The 16,978-nt window shown below is 44.8% G+C and overlaps 2 protein-coding genes across 2 annotated transcripts; one reads left to right on the forward strand and one right to left on the reverse strand.

The window, feature by feature from the left end:
• The first annotated feature begins 2,096 nt into the window (after window positions 1–2,096).
• On the forward strand, window positions 2,097–10,123 carry LOC111070970. The gene is made up of 3 exons (XM_022362040.2): window positions 2,097–2,569; window positions 9,309–9,524; window positions 9,586–10,123. The coding sequence occupies exons 1-3, from the start codon at window positions 2,509–2,511 to the stop codon at window positions 9,903–9,905; spliced, it is 597 nt and encodes a 198-aa protein (XP_022217732.2). The 5' UTR covers window positions 2,097–2,508; the 3' UTR covers window positions 9,906–10,123.
• Window positions 10,124–11,226: 1,103 nt separating this feature from the next.
• LOC111070969 (protein amalgam) lies at window positions 11,227–13,397 on the reverse strand. Its single transcript, XM_041592851.1, has 5 exons — window positions 13,289–13,397; window positions 12,899–13,221; window positions 12,245–12,802; window positions 11,997–12,186; window positions 11,227–11,922 (listed from the first exon to the last, which is right to left on the reverse strand). The coding sequence occupies exons 1-5, from the start codon at window positions 13,305–13,307 to the stop codon at window positions 11,762–11,764; spliced, it is 1,251 nt and encodes a 416-aa protein (XP_041448785.1). The 5' UTR covers window positions 13,308–13,397; the 3' UTR covers window positions 11,227–11,761.
• Between the last annotated feature and the right edge of the window lie 3,581 nt (window positions 13,398–16,978).

Consider the following 16,978-nt stretch of genomic DNA (forward strand, 5'->3'; position numbering starts at 1 on the left):
AGAACTCAATTTCCCATTCGGCATGCACGTCCATGCACGAACCTTAAAGAGAGAGCCTAGGTCAATTCCATTTGAAATGCTTGTGCAGTTCCAGTTTCCAGCATTCCCTTGGATTGTGCAGTTATTGCAGCAGTTACTAACTCGCTACACCACCACCCAACGCCCCCCATAAAATATCCCACTGCAATGCCAACTCTATCTGCACCGCGCTGCCAACTATTTGTTAGAAGTAAGCATAAACTGTATGAAACGCTCTCTTAAATGGCAATTTACTCTCTTTGCCGCTGCGGTCCACGGGGAGTCTGCGCGGCTCTTGGCGCGTATTTCGATTCTTAACTAATTTTGTGCTGACAGCGCATAGTTTTTTTTATTGTTGTTTCGGATGGCTTTTAGCTTTGTTGTCGCTCTTGCTATACCCTGTACTTGCAGGGGTACGAGGGGTATGCATTAACATCAAAGAGTATATTTCTATGTCTATATCATCTTCAGAAAAATAAATCATAGAAATATATCCATATTCCGCCAGATATGCAAAAATTTATTATTCAGCGATCGGTAAGTTATTCCCGACATGGTTCTCGTCTTGGAATTCTTTGAATATCGGGTATCTTATAGTCGGAATGTTGTCTATGATGCTTTTACTTGTTGTTTGATTAATTTGTTTTTGGAAGAATGGAATTCTTAGAAATTCTGTGGATGCAACGCCGCCACCAAAAGAAATCTCTCACTTTTCTGTATGCGTTCTGTGTGTGTGTGTGTGTAAATATAAATATTTGATTAATAACCACGCCCCTCGAATGGGGGGCTGGCTCCCCCAAAGGAATAGCTCTAGATTTGCGGATGTTTACAGGCTTGGCACCCAACAGAAGACAAAACAAATAACCAGATACACACACATAGTCGTAGCTACAGATATGTTTGTATCTCTGTGCAATACATAATGCAATGCACTTTGTTTTATGCTCGTAGATTAATTTTAATTGTTTGTTTGTCTGTTTGTTTGTGCAGTGCCAATGTTGCATGTACGTTTATGTATGCATGTGTGTAGATACATTTAATGCTGACGCTGCGGCCTGACATTGTGGCCGGGCATAAATTGTATCTGCATCTGTTGGATTGCCTGTATCGGTATCTGTGTCTCTGAATGTGCCTGTCTCCAATGTAGGCGTCATCAGACACTGACAAATAAGCAAACAAGTAGGATAACTTTACATGGTAGACGACTATAAAATACCCAGTACGCAGATTTGCATCTAAATATAATTTTGGATACAGTAATCAAAGTCCAAAATTTGCTTGCAATATTTTTTAATATTAACTCCAGAACAAACCTCTTCAAACTTTCCTGATGGGCTTTCATCGTGAGTGCAACATACCCATGTTTACCATGACTAGCCACCCCAAGCCACTCCAAGCCACCCCAAGTATACACAGTGCCCCCAATCATCCCATCTTGCCCCATCGCTTTGGTCTGCCGCAAGGAAATCACAGTTTTGTTAGTGCCATCAACAAGCTCCCATTCCCAGACTCGAGCCGTGGATGCCTGAGAACTCGCGTTTCCATTAAGCAAATTGTCTTTGGGGGATGCAAAGAAATTTCCGCGAATCATCTTGAAGTGCAACTGGCTTGCTGCAGGGGCGGGAGCAGGGAGCAGGGGGCAGGGGCAGTTACAGGAATTCAGCTCAAGCATGTGGCATACTCGAGGGAGTTCTGTTACACATATGAAGTAATAATTAAGATTTTAATTGGAAATTAAACAAGGCTCGTGGGAGCGCTTTCTGTTAAGCCCTTGGCCCAAAATCTTGCATAATTATGTATAATCCATATTTTCCTCTGTCAACATCCGTTAAGCCCTTTCGCTTTCATATTTATGGCCAGGAAATGCTTTCCTTCTATAAATATATAGCCCCTGAAACAGAATTGAATATTTTCAAAATACACTTTATTCCCGCCACACACCATCAGCGCGCAGCGCTCTCTTTCTCTGTCTCTCTCTTACGAGCGCGCGCGCTGCTTACGCTCTCTTTGCCAACATGGCAGACAAGACCGGCGGCCCAAAGCAAGCATAAAGCAGACTAGCACAGAAATGCTCATTTGTATTTCTGCTCTGGTGCCGAACGGTAATAACGGAATTTCAATTCAAACTCGAATTCGAATTCGAAAAAGGGAAAAAAGAGGTTGTAGATCGATCGTGTGAGCGCTGTGGCTGTGTCCGTTTCTGTGTGTGCGCTAGAGAGTTGTTGTAATAATTCTGAAAAAAAAGAATAGTTCTGAAATCAATAAAAAATTCCCCAAGGAGAAAAGTGCTGACAGTGCTAGCCGGAAATTGGAACGATCCACCGTCAACATAATTACGCGGCATAAAACACAAAAAAAGAAAAGCAAACAACCGATCAAGAGTGACACAGATTTGGAATTGGACAAAAACCGAATACACAACCCATTGGATACATATTCGTCGCCTGGCTGTGAGTGAGCGAGCAGATCTAATACAGAAATCCATCAAAAATGATGTCCCGAAGAGCTCTGCTAATTGCCGGACTCCTACTGATCGTGGGCAGCTCCCTGGGTAAGTGCGGGAAATCAAAGTGAAGTGGCTATTTGGGGTTAGACCTGATGCAATCGTGGGTCCAGTTCAGTGCATTATCTAATCAGACTTGGGGCTTGAGGCTTGGGGCCGTCCGACCCCGTGCACACTAATCGCACCGCATCAGATTCGGATTTGAAATGCAGGAATTTACTATAAGTCGAAATGATTGTTGAGTGGCTTTTTTCAAACTAGTTCTGACCTACATTTGTCCCCTTGTTAGCTAAGATCTTAGCTAAGATCTGAACTTTGAGCTTTTTAATGGTTTTGGCATTCCATGATTGGGATGATTCAGATGATTCTGTTTTTTTTTTGGGGGTTTTGGATGAGCAATGATTCAATGAATATTTACCGCAATACTCGTTAGACCACAATGATTCATGGCTGATGATCTTTCATCTCCTGGCATTTTTGCCACTGTGCAAAAAAAAAATATCCGATTTATATTCAAATGCAATTTTTTTTTTTAACTGTTTTTATTTATGGTTGCTATTAGTTTGATAATTTCTGCACATTTTACAGCCAGTTGCATCGAACAGTAAATGCAATAATTTATCGACTGCAGGCTGTCGCATTAATTCAGTTATTTATCACGAAACGACCGATCCGATGAATGGTAGTTGAATGCATTCAAGTTTTCCTCACTCATTCATTCAGTAGGAAGTGACTGTGTGTGTTTGGATGGCATTTGAGGAGGGGACAGCAAATAGCGAAGGCTAGAGGTGTGTGCCATTTGCCATTTGTGATTCCGAATCGGTTACGGCTGTTAATTATTCCAGACTCTTCTTATTGTCAGTCCCGGGCGCGCCCGGGCGGTGCCTGGCGGGACGACCCAGGAAATGAGCAAACTAAGGAATGGCAAAAACAATCGCATTGATAGCCAGCTGGGGTTGCGATCAGCCGCGGCATCAGATTCTCGGGGTCTCGCGTATTAATTAGCCCTCGACTCACCGCAATAGTAGGTAAGATTTCCGCTAAAGAAGCGTGTCGCAGGAGAAGCGTGAGAACATTATTGATCGTGTCCGTAGATCACCTGGATCACCCTTTTCTCTCTGGGTGTTGTTTGCTTACCCTGGAGCCATAAACAATGCGATTATGATCAGAGTGATTGGATTGCCAAATAGGAAAACGAGTTCGTTCCCTTTGGGTGCAATCGACTGGCTAAGGATGGTTTCTCTTTCAAGACGATCCCTCACTGATCTTCTCAGAAGTTTCGCAAGGAATTCTGTGTGTGTGTGTGTGTGTTCCCTCTCTCTATATTTACCATATTTAACATATTTACTTAATATTCCATAGTTGTCTCCCTGAATGCTTGACATGGGTAAACAACAAGTCTAACTGATGATCATCAGATCCGAGTATTGCCATATACATATCTCTTTCCCCTCTCTCTCTCTCCTTCTCTCTTTCTGTGGTGCCATCTCTTTCTCGCTTGGGGGATTGAATTACATGGCATTTTTCAGTCGGCTTGGTGCGAATTGAAAGGAGGCATCAAATGACCGCGAAGCGAACACAGAAAGAGGAGCCCAGAAATGCATGAAAAGAGATTTCGTTGTGCCCCTGGATGTGGGGGAGTGAGGAGCAGAACGGGCCCTGCCCTTGTCTGTGTATTCTTGTGCAGAAATGCCTCCTCCTCCTCTTCATCTTACATTGCCTCTGGCCGGGACCGGGTACATTTATTTTGGAATATGTGACTCATCGATGGTTGTCGACTGTCGGTTCTGGTCGTGCCTCTCGGTGTGTCTCTCTACTTCATCGCCCTGGCCTGGTATTCGTGCTGGATTCTCTTGCCACGCGGCTGCATCCACTGCATCACAGATGGGGGCTTTGTGGTGTGGGCACGAGGGGGCAGAGTCAGTGGCAGTGGCAGCGACAGAGTCAGAGGCAAAGGCAGCCGGCAAAAGCGAGTTAAGCAAACTCGTAACCAATTCTCGACAATTAAAGAATCAATTTACTTAACGTTGCTGGCGAATTGGCTGCCGCTGAATGGGTTGCCGGGGTGCGGGCATCCCATCCAACAGGGAGTGCTGCTGCAACTCAAGTGGGGCATCATACGAGTATATATGTATATACATATATACATAAATACTCGTATGTATTCATAAAACTCTGATGATCACAACGATAATGAAGAACTCAACTGAAATGCTGATTCAGATGCAACAGAAGTCCAAAAGCCGCAGATGCCTCGGCTTGGGATACAAATACTTTCAGAATTTATGACCAATACAGAAGAAGTGGCAACTTATGTGGGGTAGAGTACGTGCACAGTACTTGCTGTACGAGTACTCAAGAAAAAGAAGAAATTACATACATTGAAATATGTCGATGCAAGCTATTTTGGAACATTAAATGTCTTAAATTTGGGTTAAGTCCATTAAGGAATTATGGAAAATGTCTTAGATCATATACCTAATATCCACAACAATCCACAACTTATGATTCACCTTAAACTTTTTTATATATTCTCGAAATTTGCCAACAATCTGTCAAAAATAAATACCAAATTGCAAAGAGTATCGCATTTCATATTTAGTTAGTTATTTATTTAATTATTTGAGATTAAAATGTCTAAAATTGTTGGACAATATTTAGTATATGTATATTACGAGTATATCCACTATAAAAAGAATTTCTGATTATTCATAAGTCATAAAGTTCTTAGACTTCAAAAATATTTCAATCGTTGTTTCTATACTTTTTTTTTTTAATGGCATTTTCTTTAACATAATTGAAATTTTGGTCACAAAAAAGTTTCAAATATTTTTGTGTCTTGTGCCAAAATGTCTGTGGAAGCCAAAAGCGGTGTTGTCTAGCTCAGCCAACCAAGGGTTTTCGAACCATCCCAAATGGAGGACAGACCGCCAAATGGCAATAAATAACCCAAATCGAAGAACAAACCTTGCCCAAATACTCGTCGTTTCTGGCTAGGGGAAGAACAAGAAAGGAGTGCCGCATATTAATTAGAAGCCGCCAGAGCCACTTGAATGGGAATGGGGAAACGCCAGCCCTGCCTCTCGGAGCAGTTTATTATGCGCTAGGCGTAGCCCGAGTCGCGCCTCGCCTTGCGCTCATCTACGACTACTTTGACTACTACGACTCTGGCTGAATGACTATATAGTAGCCGGCTATATGGCCGAACCGACCCTCTGTTGGCTGGCTGCCCGCACAATCCGTGGCACTTGCCCCATCTAAGTGCTGCCGACACGTGCACAGAAGTAGAGGGGAGGGAGACTGCCAAGAGGGGGTATGTCTATGTGTACTCCACGTTGGTGTGCCCGAAAGAACAGAATGTACGGGGGAATGGTATGTTGAAGGCGTCAGTGGACGATCAGTGGGCACACTGGTAAATCGTTTAAGTGAAATCAAAGTTCTGTATACGCACATACTCGCACATAGGCATTTTACATAAGCACATGAAAGCATATATGTGTTTTGGATAACTGAAAATCGAAATTTATTGAAGCCACTTGATGCCGGTCTTCGAATATCCAGCATCCCCAAGTCGGCAGCCACATCCACAAGCACATCGAACCACTACAAAGTGAAATGAATCGATTAGAGAAATTGAAGCCGGGAAAAGCATTCATTTGAAATGCGTACTGGATTTGCATATTTTCTCTATTTAGAAAATGGAAAATGTTCAATTAGTTTTTGGCAAGCCGTCTGCAGCATCTGCCTTGAAAAGCAGTCTGCACTCTTTGGCCAATTCAATCCCTCAATCCCTTCCAGACACACGCCCAAACGGAATGCGAATAATCTGTGCTATTTTGGGCATCTGTCAATGATCCGCACATCTGCCTGAAACGATCTGATGCGACCCTCCCCCCCGCTCTATGGTTGTCCCTCGGCTCCTGGCCAATTGGGAGTCCTCTGTGCGTAGGTAGTTTTGGGTCGTTTTATGATGTTCTCTCTCTTTGTCGCTTCGTGGCCGTAACCTGATCGCTTTCACAGAACCAGAATGCCATTATCATTATCCGCCTTGCCTCATGTCTCTATCTGCCTGCCACACACACACACACACACGGATGCACTCGTGCACGCAGACAAAGAGACCTCCTCCTGCCACACAGCACAGACAATTTTCGGCTCATATAACGCACTGCACTCCATTCCACTCCACACCAGGCCACGGCCTGGCTTTGGGAATGACTGGCTCTGGGTCTGGTCAGTCACGTTCAGGCACAGGGGACAGGGTACAAGGGCGACCAAGACAGACAGAGCTGAAAACACACACAGAAAGGAGATCAAAGATCAGAGAGCTGGCCTGGCTCTTAATTTCTCCAGGCCTTATCACAGGTAGTAAAGACAACAAAAATGCTGCACTTGAATGATTCCCGGCCAGCAGCAGAGGGCCAAAGGGCCAGATGTAGTGGCAGTAGGGAGTGAGTGACTGGCATTAAAGCTAACTCGACTTTTTGGGTTATTAGCCGACTGTGAACTGCATTTTATTCCCTCTATTTTTTTGTTGGGAATCATGGTTATGATAAATTGTTTTTGGCCCAGTTCTAAGTACCAATTAAAGTTGGTCAGGAACATGGGTTGAGGGAAGAACACTTTTATCTCTAGAGATAGGAAAAACATGGACGAGAACATAATCCGGGCCAAAATACCATTTTGGGGGTATTGTTTTAAAAAAGATTAAAGGGAAGGGCTAAAGGATGGTAATAATAGAACCAGAATTGAGAATTACACCGTAAAGTTATTTTGGAATCAAATGAAATGCTCTTTGAATATATCTATAAGAATTCCACAATTTCTTTTTAAACTTTTGGGGCTTCTTTTTTGAGAATTTAAAGGAAAAAATATTCGCTTGACTTCCCCCTCAATAGAACTGTTCATAAAATCGATATATTTTTTTATTACATTTTGAAGTACATTTATTGTTTTTCTTTTATCCATTCACATACACACTTTTCCTTGAATTACGGAAGTTCTTTTTGCCTAGACGGAAGGGAAGGCCTCCAGATCACTCGGCCCAAATCCGCAATGAGAATTTCCTCACATTTGTTGTTATTTCTTATCTTCCTGGTTCAATGGATTGTTTTTTGAGGGGTGAGGTGGGGAAAGCCAAAAAAAAAAACATAATATTTTTGGGGGGATTTCTGTGTCGGCCAATGGTTTGGTTCAATGTACATAAATACGAGAATAAATTTCTTTTATGGCCAAAGTTTACGACAAAAGAGCAGCCAACCCGCTCGGACAATGCGTGAGTGAATGTGCATTTTTTTTAGTGCGAGAGGGGGGAGGGAGGCCATGGCTCAGGGAACGCAATAGGAATGCAAGGAGAAGAGAAAGAGAGTGCTCGTCAAGCTCTTTCGCTGCTGTAGTTGTTGTTGATCGCTGCTTTGCTTTCCAATTCCAGTTCATTCCATTTATTCAATCCTTTCTCTTGCACGTAACGACAGGAATTGGAATTGGAACTTGGAAGTCACCTTATACTCGTACCCTTGGAGGAGAGTAGTATGAATTTGGGTAGATTGAACTCGTAGCGCTTCCGAGGGAAATTTTGGATTCCCCAGGTAAAAATCTGCCAGGGTATCAAAAGCTTCGGACTGCTAGCGTTCCATTCTTTTATTTGATTTCGTTGTACCGCCAACAACTAAACCACGCAACGCTGAGCAGCAAAAAAGCTACACAACAGTGGCCATAATAAATAAACGCACACAGGAAGACAAGAGACCAAGCAAATGTACAAAATGTAAATTTAAACTTTTCACAATCATCAGACTGTCCCTTTTCCGAGGGTGTGTGTGGCAGTATCTGGCAGTGTGTGTGTGTGTTTGCCTATGTGCTTGCCAGAGTGCTGCAGTTGGCACTATGAAAATGGACATTGTTGTGAAATGCTTTCAATGCTGTACGGCGGCCGTTCGTCCATCCATCGCTTCGGTGGTGGTGGTGGTGGTGACACCACCAAAAACAAAAGTAGCCCACTGTCCCGCTGCTGCCATTCCCGTCAGCACGGCACGGTACATGTGGGTGCGGCGGCGGCGGCGATCGCCCGACCGACACCGTTGCACCAACACCCCAGAAAGTGGGAGAGGGAGAGGCAGTCGCAATGAATATAACATGGACGGGTAAGCCAGACTGGCTGTCACCAAGGTTTGGTATGCAACAGCCTAACCTTCCATTTGATATACCTTGGGCAGGCCAGCCAAAGAGGGGGAGTGTGCTTGTGTTAGGCGCACTCTTGTTGTTTTCTCTTTCCATACGCTCATTTTAATTTTCGTTTTTCTTGTGACCCCATTTCACCGAAATGTTTTCGACAAAATATGTTTGTACATGCGTGTGCATGTGCATGTGATGTGATGTGTGCGGAGGAAAACGAAAGAGAACGAAAATAATGAAGAATGGAAACCGTTGAATGCGAATCCCCTTTAACCCATCATCAGTGCAGCTGTCCCCTGTGTGTGTGTGTCCTGTCCGCCCGCTCCCCTCTCGCCAATGAAATTGAGCTGCGAAATTGAGGAACGCAAACAAAACACAGATGCTGATAGCCGGATGATGATGGGCCTAATGCATTTCGAGTCGGTTTCCATATCCATTTAATTTCGCTTAATTAACCCAACGACTAAGTGTGGTGGTAGCTGGAACTCCGACCCCCCATGGTGGCTATTATAAACAATCGAAGCATCATCGCTCGCATCGGGCTATAATTATGCTCTGGAATGTTGGATCCTGAAATTTTATGTCTAATTTTTGTAATTTATCATCGTTTCAGTGTTCTCCTACCCCCAGCCCGGCAATGAGGAGGATGAAATGTTGTCGGATGATGATTTCGAGTACGAACAGGATGACCAGAGTGCCTCCAGTCAACAGACCAAGACTCAGGGTCAAATTCCAGCCAAATCTGACAGTACGCCGCCAAACAGAACCGTAACCGTAACGGGCATCCGCGGCGAGGATGTGGTCCTTAAGTGCGACCTGGACATGACCCGTAAGTTGCGTACCTCTTTTTCCCCAGTATATCCGCCATTGACCCCTCTTTGACCTTACAGAGAGCATTTTGTGGTTCTTCGGGACGAACATCATCGCCAATGGCGGCACTCTGGTGCAGCCCAACTTTAAGCTGGACACTGAAAACTACGACCTGACCATACTGAAGGCAAGTCCACAGGATGCCGGCGACTACTACTGCCAGGCCCTGCCACAAGGCTCAGTGCTGAACACCAAGGTGGTCATTGCAGAACATTCCTTCGATGCCATTGCACCGGAGAGTTCCACCTCCACCGCGTCGAGCAGTCTGCCCAGCCTTCCCTTCTCGCTTCTGTGGGCGGTGCTTACTGGAGTCTGTCTGCTCAAGATCGGCAGCCATTAGTTTTAGTATAGTATTACATTTGCAGAGATATGTATGTGCCCTATCCCTCCCCCCACCCCTTCGCTCTTCACACTTCACTCTCCGATCTTCTCACAGGAAAATGAGCATTTGAAGTCTTTGTTGATTGTAAATTTGTGTATTTGTAAAGACAAAATCAACTTTATTTATTAAATAAAAAAAAGGAACCAAAGTATACAGAAACTGCGGCATGAAATCAATATGTGTCTGAGTTCTCCCATCGATTGGATTGATTTGTTTGTTCTGGCCTGATCTCTATGAGAGTAAAAGAATTACAAATTTTGTTGTTGTTTAGTTTAGTTTAATTTCCTTTCGTTTTTGTGGACTCAACAAAATTACAATATTCATGTAAGACACTGGCTTTTACATATATAAATAAATACATTTATGTATTTAGACGTACATATATATGTATGTATGTATGTTTGTATGTATATTTGATTCTGTATATATTTATGTATGCTTAAAGGTCGGCTGTTTGAAACTTTGTTTATGGAACTTTCATTTTTGATTGAATTCTTCGAAGAATCAATTTCGCTTGATTGCTTCCGTTGGCACATTTTATTGATCAGCTTTAATGTTATAATTCTTAAATAAAATATATATAAAATATATACTTACACTCACAATTTGATTATAGTAGTATGTATGTACATATGTAGATACACATACATTGTACACACATTGTATATGGTCAGCATGTTATGGCGATTTCCCCTCAGGTATTGTAGCAGAATCAAAGACAATCAAAAGGTGTGAGTGAGGCCTGATTATGATTAAGTATGGCTCTTTAGCTCTCTCTTCGATTTTTTCTATATCTCTTAACTATAAGTAGGTACATACGCATCCCGTTCTCTGATGTGTAATGTTCGTATCGGTATCCTCTGGTTCCCATTGAGTTTGATGTGGCGTAGGTATCGTAAAAATAGTTATCATATGTATGTATGTATGTATGTATGTATGGGTTGGTATTGTAGGTACACATATGTACATATGTATGTCTAAGCTTTGGTCTAGTTTATATAATAATTCGCGTGCCACATTCGATAGATCTCTCTTCACCCGCCGCCTCCCTCGCGTCCCGTCACCCCCTGATTCTGTCACAAAAATGATGCTTCGGCTATCCAAAAATAAAATCCTAAAAAGTCACTAGATCTTTACCCATTTTGTATCTACACTATGCCCCACCGCCTGGCAAGGGGACGGACGGCCAGCTCACACTGGGCTAGATCCATTCCATCTATACCAGGGTGAGCGCTTGCCAGCCAGTGGTCTCTCTCGTTTTGTATTCGTTTTCGGTTCGGATTCAGGTAACAGGGAAGTTTCTCTCTCTCTCTCTCTCTATCTCTCTCTCGTTCTCACTGCCACCAACTCACATGCATACTCCCACCGTACATCATCATACAAAACAAATAAATATTACAGCTATGGTTAATCAAAATAAGGTTCCGTTTTGGGCGGTTTTTAACCGATCGTCGCAGATTTCATTCCACTTCCACATTCCCTTCTTTAACTTTAACTAAACTAAATTAACTTTAATTCGCACGTAGTCCTCTCCGTCTCCGTCTCCTTTCCATCCTCTGCTTGGCACAAATGTTTCAATGTGGTGATGCGCTCCAGCGTGCATTATAGCATGGGGATTAGCATTAACATTGACCCCAAGCAAGTATTGGCTGCCCGGAGCAGCGCGCATTAGCATTTTGTATAATTAGAATACTTTAGTTTCTTTTCCTATTTGCGTTTCGTGTGTGTGCTTTCGTGTGTTTGCTTTCGCCAGCTAAGTGATCCGGAAATACGTATGTACAGTCCTCCGGATGGCCCAGAGTGCCGGGCACCCCTTAGAGATGCAGCCGCAGCCAGAGCACGCTGAGACCTGCCAAGAAGAGCGAGCCAGCAGGCAGCTGCTGTAACGCTGATGCCGCTCCACCACCCACTGAGCCGATGCCGGCGCGCATGATCTGGTCGGGTGGCAGCTCCCTGTCCGAATCGTCATTGGATGCTACGCGTGCAACAAGAGAGGGAATGGGTAAATGGATGTTAAAGAGAATTATAATGCACAGAGAGATGACTCACCATCATCGTCCGCTAGGCGGAAATCGTGATCTGGCGAGAAGTTGGACCATCCCTGGGTGTTCTTCGTCTTGACGCGTGCATGCCAAAGGCCTCGTGCCGGCAGATCCAGCTGATGCGTGATCTTCCAGATGCCACCCGTCTGATTGTGTCGCTGCGTCTGCAGAACCGAAACGGTGCTCCAAGTGTACGACTGCACGGAGACGGAGTCAGATTAATCAGATCTCTGATAGGCACCAGATGGCTCTTACCCCTGTCAGCTTGTAGTCGAGCATGGCCTCGGACAGCGGCTGCAGACTGCGCACCAGCCAGTGCATGGTAACCTTGGTGCCGTCGATGGTCATGTCCTCGAATTGCGGCGTCTCCGGGTTGTAGCTGAGGTGGATCTTTGCCTCGTTGGAGCCAATGGCGTTCTCCGCATGGCACAGATACTCGCCCAGGTCACTGACATCCACATCCTTGACAATCAGCGTGGTGCGATTGTGGCCATTGTGGAAGGAGTCCTTTTTCGAGTACTTCTCGGACAGCTTCAGCGTCTTGCCATCCTTGATGAAGAAACTGATGGCAATGGGATTGGCGCGATAGTTGCAGTACACCTCGGCAGTGCCGCCTTCCTCCGTGTTGACGTGGTGCCGGTGCGTCGATACCTTGGGGCTGTAGTGGACATCGATGGTGACCATGCCGTGCGGAGGATCGCGGCTGCCATCGTCGCCGAGGCACTGGTACACGCCTGCATTCATCTCGTCCACATTGTCCAGCACAATGGTCCCATCGGCAGTGTCCTCTGGTGACGACTCCAAGCGCTGGCCCTGCAAGTAGTTGTGTCAAATGTGGGGTAGGGGCCGCGGGTAAGTGGGTAAGTGGTGAGGATGATTTTGTGTGGGACTGGGAGCAGGTCAACATACATTAAAGGACCACTTGATGCTGGGGTCTGTGGGCAGATACGTTCGACACTCGAGCTTGTGGTGGTCGCCCTGCCTGAACGTCTGCGAGCGATCCGTAACATCGCGATCGTCGCAGAGGATCGACAGCCGGGCGCCCACCCTCAGTGTCGTATGCTGTCGAACGTCCTGCGGCAGTATGGCACAATAGTAATCGCCTGAATCGTCCGGCGTGACATCCCTCAGCAGGATTGAGTTATTCTTCATGCCCTCCACCCGGTGGCTGATCGGATTCCGGCCATTAGCAATGATCGTCGAGCCCTTGTACCACATCACCGCGTTGTTGACTATCGAGGGAGGGGAGTACCAATTAAATGCAGATCCTTGAAGTGACTCTTTCGTGGGGAAACTCACTCTGGAAAATTACGTGCATCACAATTGAGGATCACATCATTCCCAGGCTTGGCCTCGATCCTCAGTTCGGTCTGGTCAAAGTATGGCGGTGAACCAAATAAATCCTGGATCTCGGGTGGATCTGCTCCCTCCAAATCATCGTCACCATCCGTTCCGTCGTAGTCGTAGTCATCACCCTGGTAATCTGTTTCATTCTCAATGGGCGAGCCGTGGCAGCGATCTGCAAGATGGAAAAGAAAGCGTTGCATTGTGGGATCATTGCGTCATTGGTTGGGGCAGGGATAGGCACAGAAAGGTATGCATGAGTCACACGCATGTCTGCTGCACTCTGCATGGGAACTGATAACAATCACACAGCAGCGAGAACAACAAGGGGCGACTTGTCTGCGCCCTGCCACAAACGAGTTCATTTACGAGAGTGCAACTCCCAAGCGGAAATTGGCTGGGACCGGAACTAGGGGCAGATACACCCGACAATATTTGCAGACATATAATTCCATTTGATTAGTAATGTGAAAGGTGAGCTGAGGTGAGTAAGTTGGTTGGCTGGTATTCTGTGAATATTCTGACTAACGCCTAAAGGTATGCCGCATCATCTGTGGCTGGTTCTTTGCCCGCATGCCCCATCTGCGTGTCACATGGAAAATCTATGGCATAATTCCATCACATCACCTTAATAACTAATCTCGTATGCAGATAACAAACCAGATACCATTGGGGTAAGCCTTAAGTAAATTTTCTTGGCCATAAACAGCATTAGCAGTCCGAAAGGGTTTTGGGTTTGGGATTATGGAATCTTAATTGCCCCTTGAATTACATACAATGGTTATGATGGTTTCAATGGTGACTCCTCCTCTCAGATCGTATGCAAATCGTTTGAGTCACACCTCAAGCAGCCGCAGTGCTGTATGTATTAGCCATAACAATTTGCATGCCATATGTGTGCGCCTCTAACGGGTAAGAGTGACATGACTCATGACTCATGGCGGCTAACAACATCATCTTGGATATACGCGTATGGCAGCGATGGATATTGGCGGGTTGCGCAAGTCGTTATCAATTGCCGATAAAAGCTTTTTAAGGTAAACACTTGAGTCTCAAGCCGGCAAGAGTCGCCACGCCACGGCAGCCAAAGTTGGAGCCAGTTATCTTATCCAATTGCTGCCTGCCCCTCATCGCATCCGCTTGACGCACAGCCAGACGCCCCTTTTATGGAGTGGCCGCCTGGTCAGGTCGATCCAAAAACAGCTTGCCATCGTCTCGACTCAAGAGCATGGAGGGACCTTCACCGACGATCCATCGGATTGGGGTGGAGGGAAGCTGACGAAATTGCAATCTTCAGCAGGAGTAGCAGCTCCAGCAGCAGCCTTCGCCCGCTGTTTCCTTTCGTGTCAAGGCCACAACTACACTTTACATGTACACATGTCCATGGATATATTAATATCCAGAGACGGTTCCACATCCCAGCGTACCATACCCAATTGTTGTCCGTAAGTAGGTCAGCGCCAACAGTCACAGGAGAAGTGCAAGGCAAGACGCCTCTCCGCTCTCCTCTCCCACACTCTGTCTCTCACTCTCTCTCTCTCTCTCATGCGTCATTGGGCTCCCTGGGCTCGCATTGTCCTTGAAGCAATGTTGGGGGTTGCAAAAATATGTATAAAAAACGGAACAACAGCCCCCACTCAGAGCCAGTCTATCCATATGGATGGATGGATGCTACTTGGAGCTCGCTCTCGCTCACTCTCTGCAATCCCGCTGTAAGTGGAACAATGGCGTCAGGATGTCGCGGCGCCAGCTTCAGCTCCAGACTCTGGGCCCCCCCTTTAGACTCTGGGCCCCCCAGCCAATGCCACTCCCTTTGTCTTTAAAGTTCAATGTTATACAGAATGAATGGCCTTTTGTGGCCTGCATTGCGCCTGGGGCGTCGTCTGGAGCATTTCGCATTCCTATGACCAACTCTGATGATTGAGCCGTTGCCGTTGCCATTGCCGTTCCTATCGAGATGAAGTCATGTTAGATCGAATCAGTTTTAGTATTTATAATTGCTGCAAGCCCAACTGAAGTTTCCCATGCAAAATTTTGCTGCATGTCCCTTGGGTACAGTGCCCTTCCTGCTAACTTTAAATGACCATGAATTGAATGAATAATTCGCGATATGACTTATATAATCGATTCAACTTGAAAATAAAATGTCATCACCTTATTCTGGAGCACAAGATTGCGTTTTAATTACGGTGCCCCAGATAAATGTACCTCATACAGATTGATTCCTTGTACCCGGCGCCAGTTACAGTCGCCATATCAGCGAGGACAGTCTGTATGTAGTAGCTTCGACTGGCCCGGCCCATTGATAACTCTGATTGAAGATTCAGTTCAAGACTGTTCTGCGTATAGAGTTTGATTGGTTTGATTGCAAATTCATGATCATGTTGTTTTTGTTATTTGCTGTCTGTCTGTGCCACATATGGTACGTTTAGGATCGTATGAGTTATGAGGTCACTGAGTAAACAGTTCTAGAATGGTCCACATCCACAGCCACAGCCACGTCCATCTCTAAGTCAATAAGATGTGTATAAATAAATTATGGCATACTCGCAGATGCCAATCCCAAAATGCACAATTTCTGAAATGTCGAAAAGATCGAACAGATTTGGAAAAGTCAGCAATAGACAGGCTATGGCAGCGCTACGTCCATGGATATCTAACTTTTGATGGTGGGGTCATAAAAGTGCCAAGAACTGGACGACTCCGTTCCATGACTATATATACGCGTATATACTATGCATATACCTACTGTATGTGTGTACATACATATGTATACATAGTACATAATCCAATTCCATGAATTTGCATTAAGTCAAAACGAGAAACAAGAAACGAGAAACGCCGAAAACCCAGACACACAATAAATGGAAAATTAAATTCAAATCAATTGAATCGGCAAATCAATTCGCCTCCCAGAAAAACCAAAAAACTAAAACAAAAACAAAAACAAAAAAAATAGAGGGATCATGGGTGGGGCACGCATTCACTCCGCACCCTCTGGAACATTTTGATTGATCAAATCATTGATTTATTATGCGATCTTTATTTTTGGATAGCCAGCCAACGTCTCTCGATCGTTCCCCATGCGTATACGTAATTTGAGAATGTTTTTTTTTTTTGTGTTTGTCTTCTTTTTGAAAAATACTTAACGAACCCGTTGAAAAATCAGCTAAAGTACTTATGTATGTACTTTATGCAAATATGCAGACACCAGCACTATATCGGCATTGCAGAGAATTAGCTATTTGTAGGTCATTAATAGGTCCCCATGGAATGGGACTTGTTACCCTTGACAGAGCCCGCCCTCGGAGTAAATAAACTATTCCCATTAGGCGTGGGGGGACAAAAGTGTTTATCAACTCAAATTATGGATTTGGAACTGGCAAAGAATTCATCATAGAAAACAAATATTTTCGTTGCGGCTGCTCGGAATGTTATGAAACATTTACAGACTTTACAAATGTGTTTTTGTAGGCCAAATATTCTTTGATATTCTGGAGCAGACCCACAAGAACATAATTCGTTGATATATAGTGGTATGCGAGCGCAAAGCTTATGCCGTTTGTTGAATATTTTTGGCTATCCGCTGGCTAACAGTTGGCTTATCTCATGGCTAAAATTTGAGAAGGGAACTTTTAATTAAAA

This window comes from Drosophila obscura, unplaced genomic scaffold (assembly GCF_018151105.1).
Source record: "Drosophila obscura isolate BZ-5 IFL unplaced genomic scaffold, ASM1815110v1 contig_186, whole genome shotgun sequence".
NCBI classification, from domain to species: Eukaryota; Metazoa; Arthropoda; class Insecta; order Diptera; family Drosophilidae; genus Drosophila; species Drosophila obscura.

Bases quoted from the DNA above. Each gene is read 5' to 3' on its own strand.
- LOC111070970 (XM_022362040.2), top strand. From the start codon at position 2,509: ATGATGTCCCGAAGAGCTCTGCTAATTGCCGGACTCCTACTGATCGTG. The intron at 2,570-9,308 runs GTAAGTGCGGGA...TCATCGTTTCAG, and splicing joins GATCGTGGGCAGCTCCCTGG to TGTTCTCCTACCCCCAGCCC. The intron at 9,525-9,585 runs GTAAGTTGCGTA...TTGACCTTACAG, and splicing joins GTGCGACCTGGACATGACCC to AGAGCATTTTGTGGTTCTTC.
- LOC111070969 (XM_041592851.1), bottom strand. The intron at 12,803-12,898 runs GTATGTTGACCT...AACTACTTGCAG, and splicing joins GCATCAAGTGGTCCTTTAAT to GGCCAGCGCTTGGAGTCGTC. The intron at 12,187-12,244 runs GTAAGAGCCATC...GTCTCCGTGCAG, and splicing joins TCGACTACAAGCTGACAGGG to TCGTACACTTGGAGCACCGT.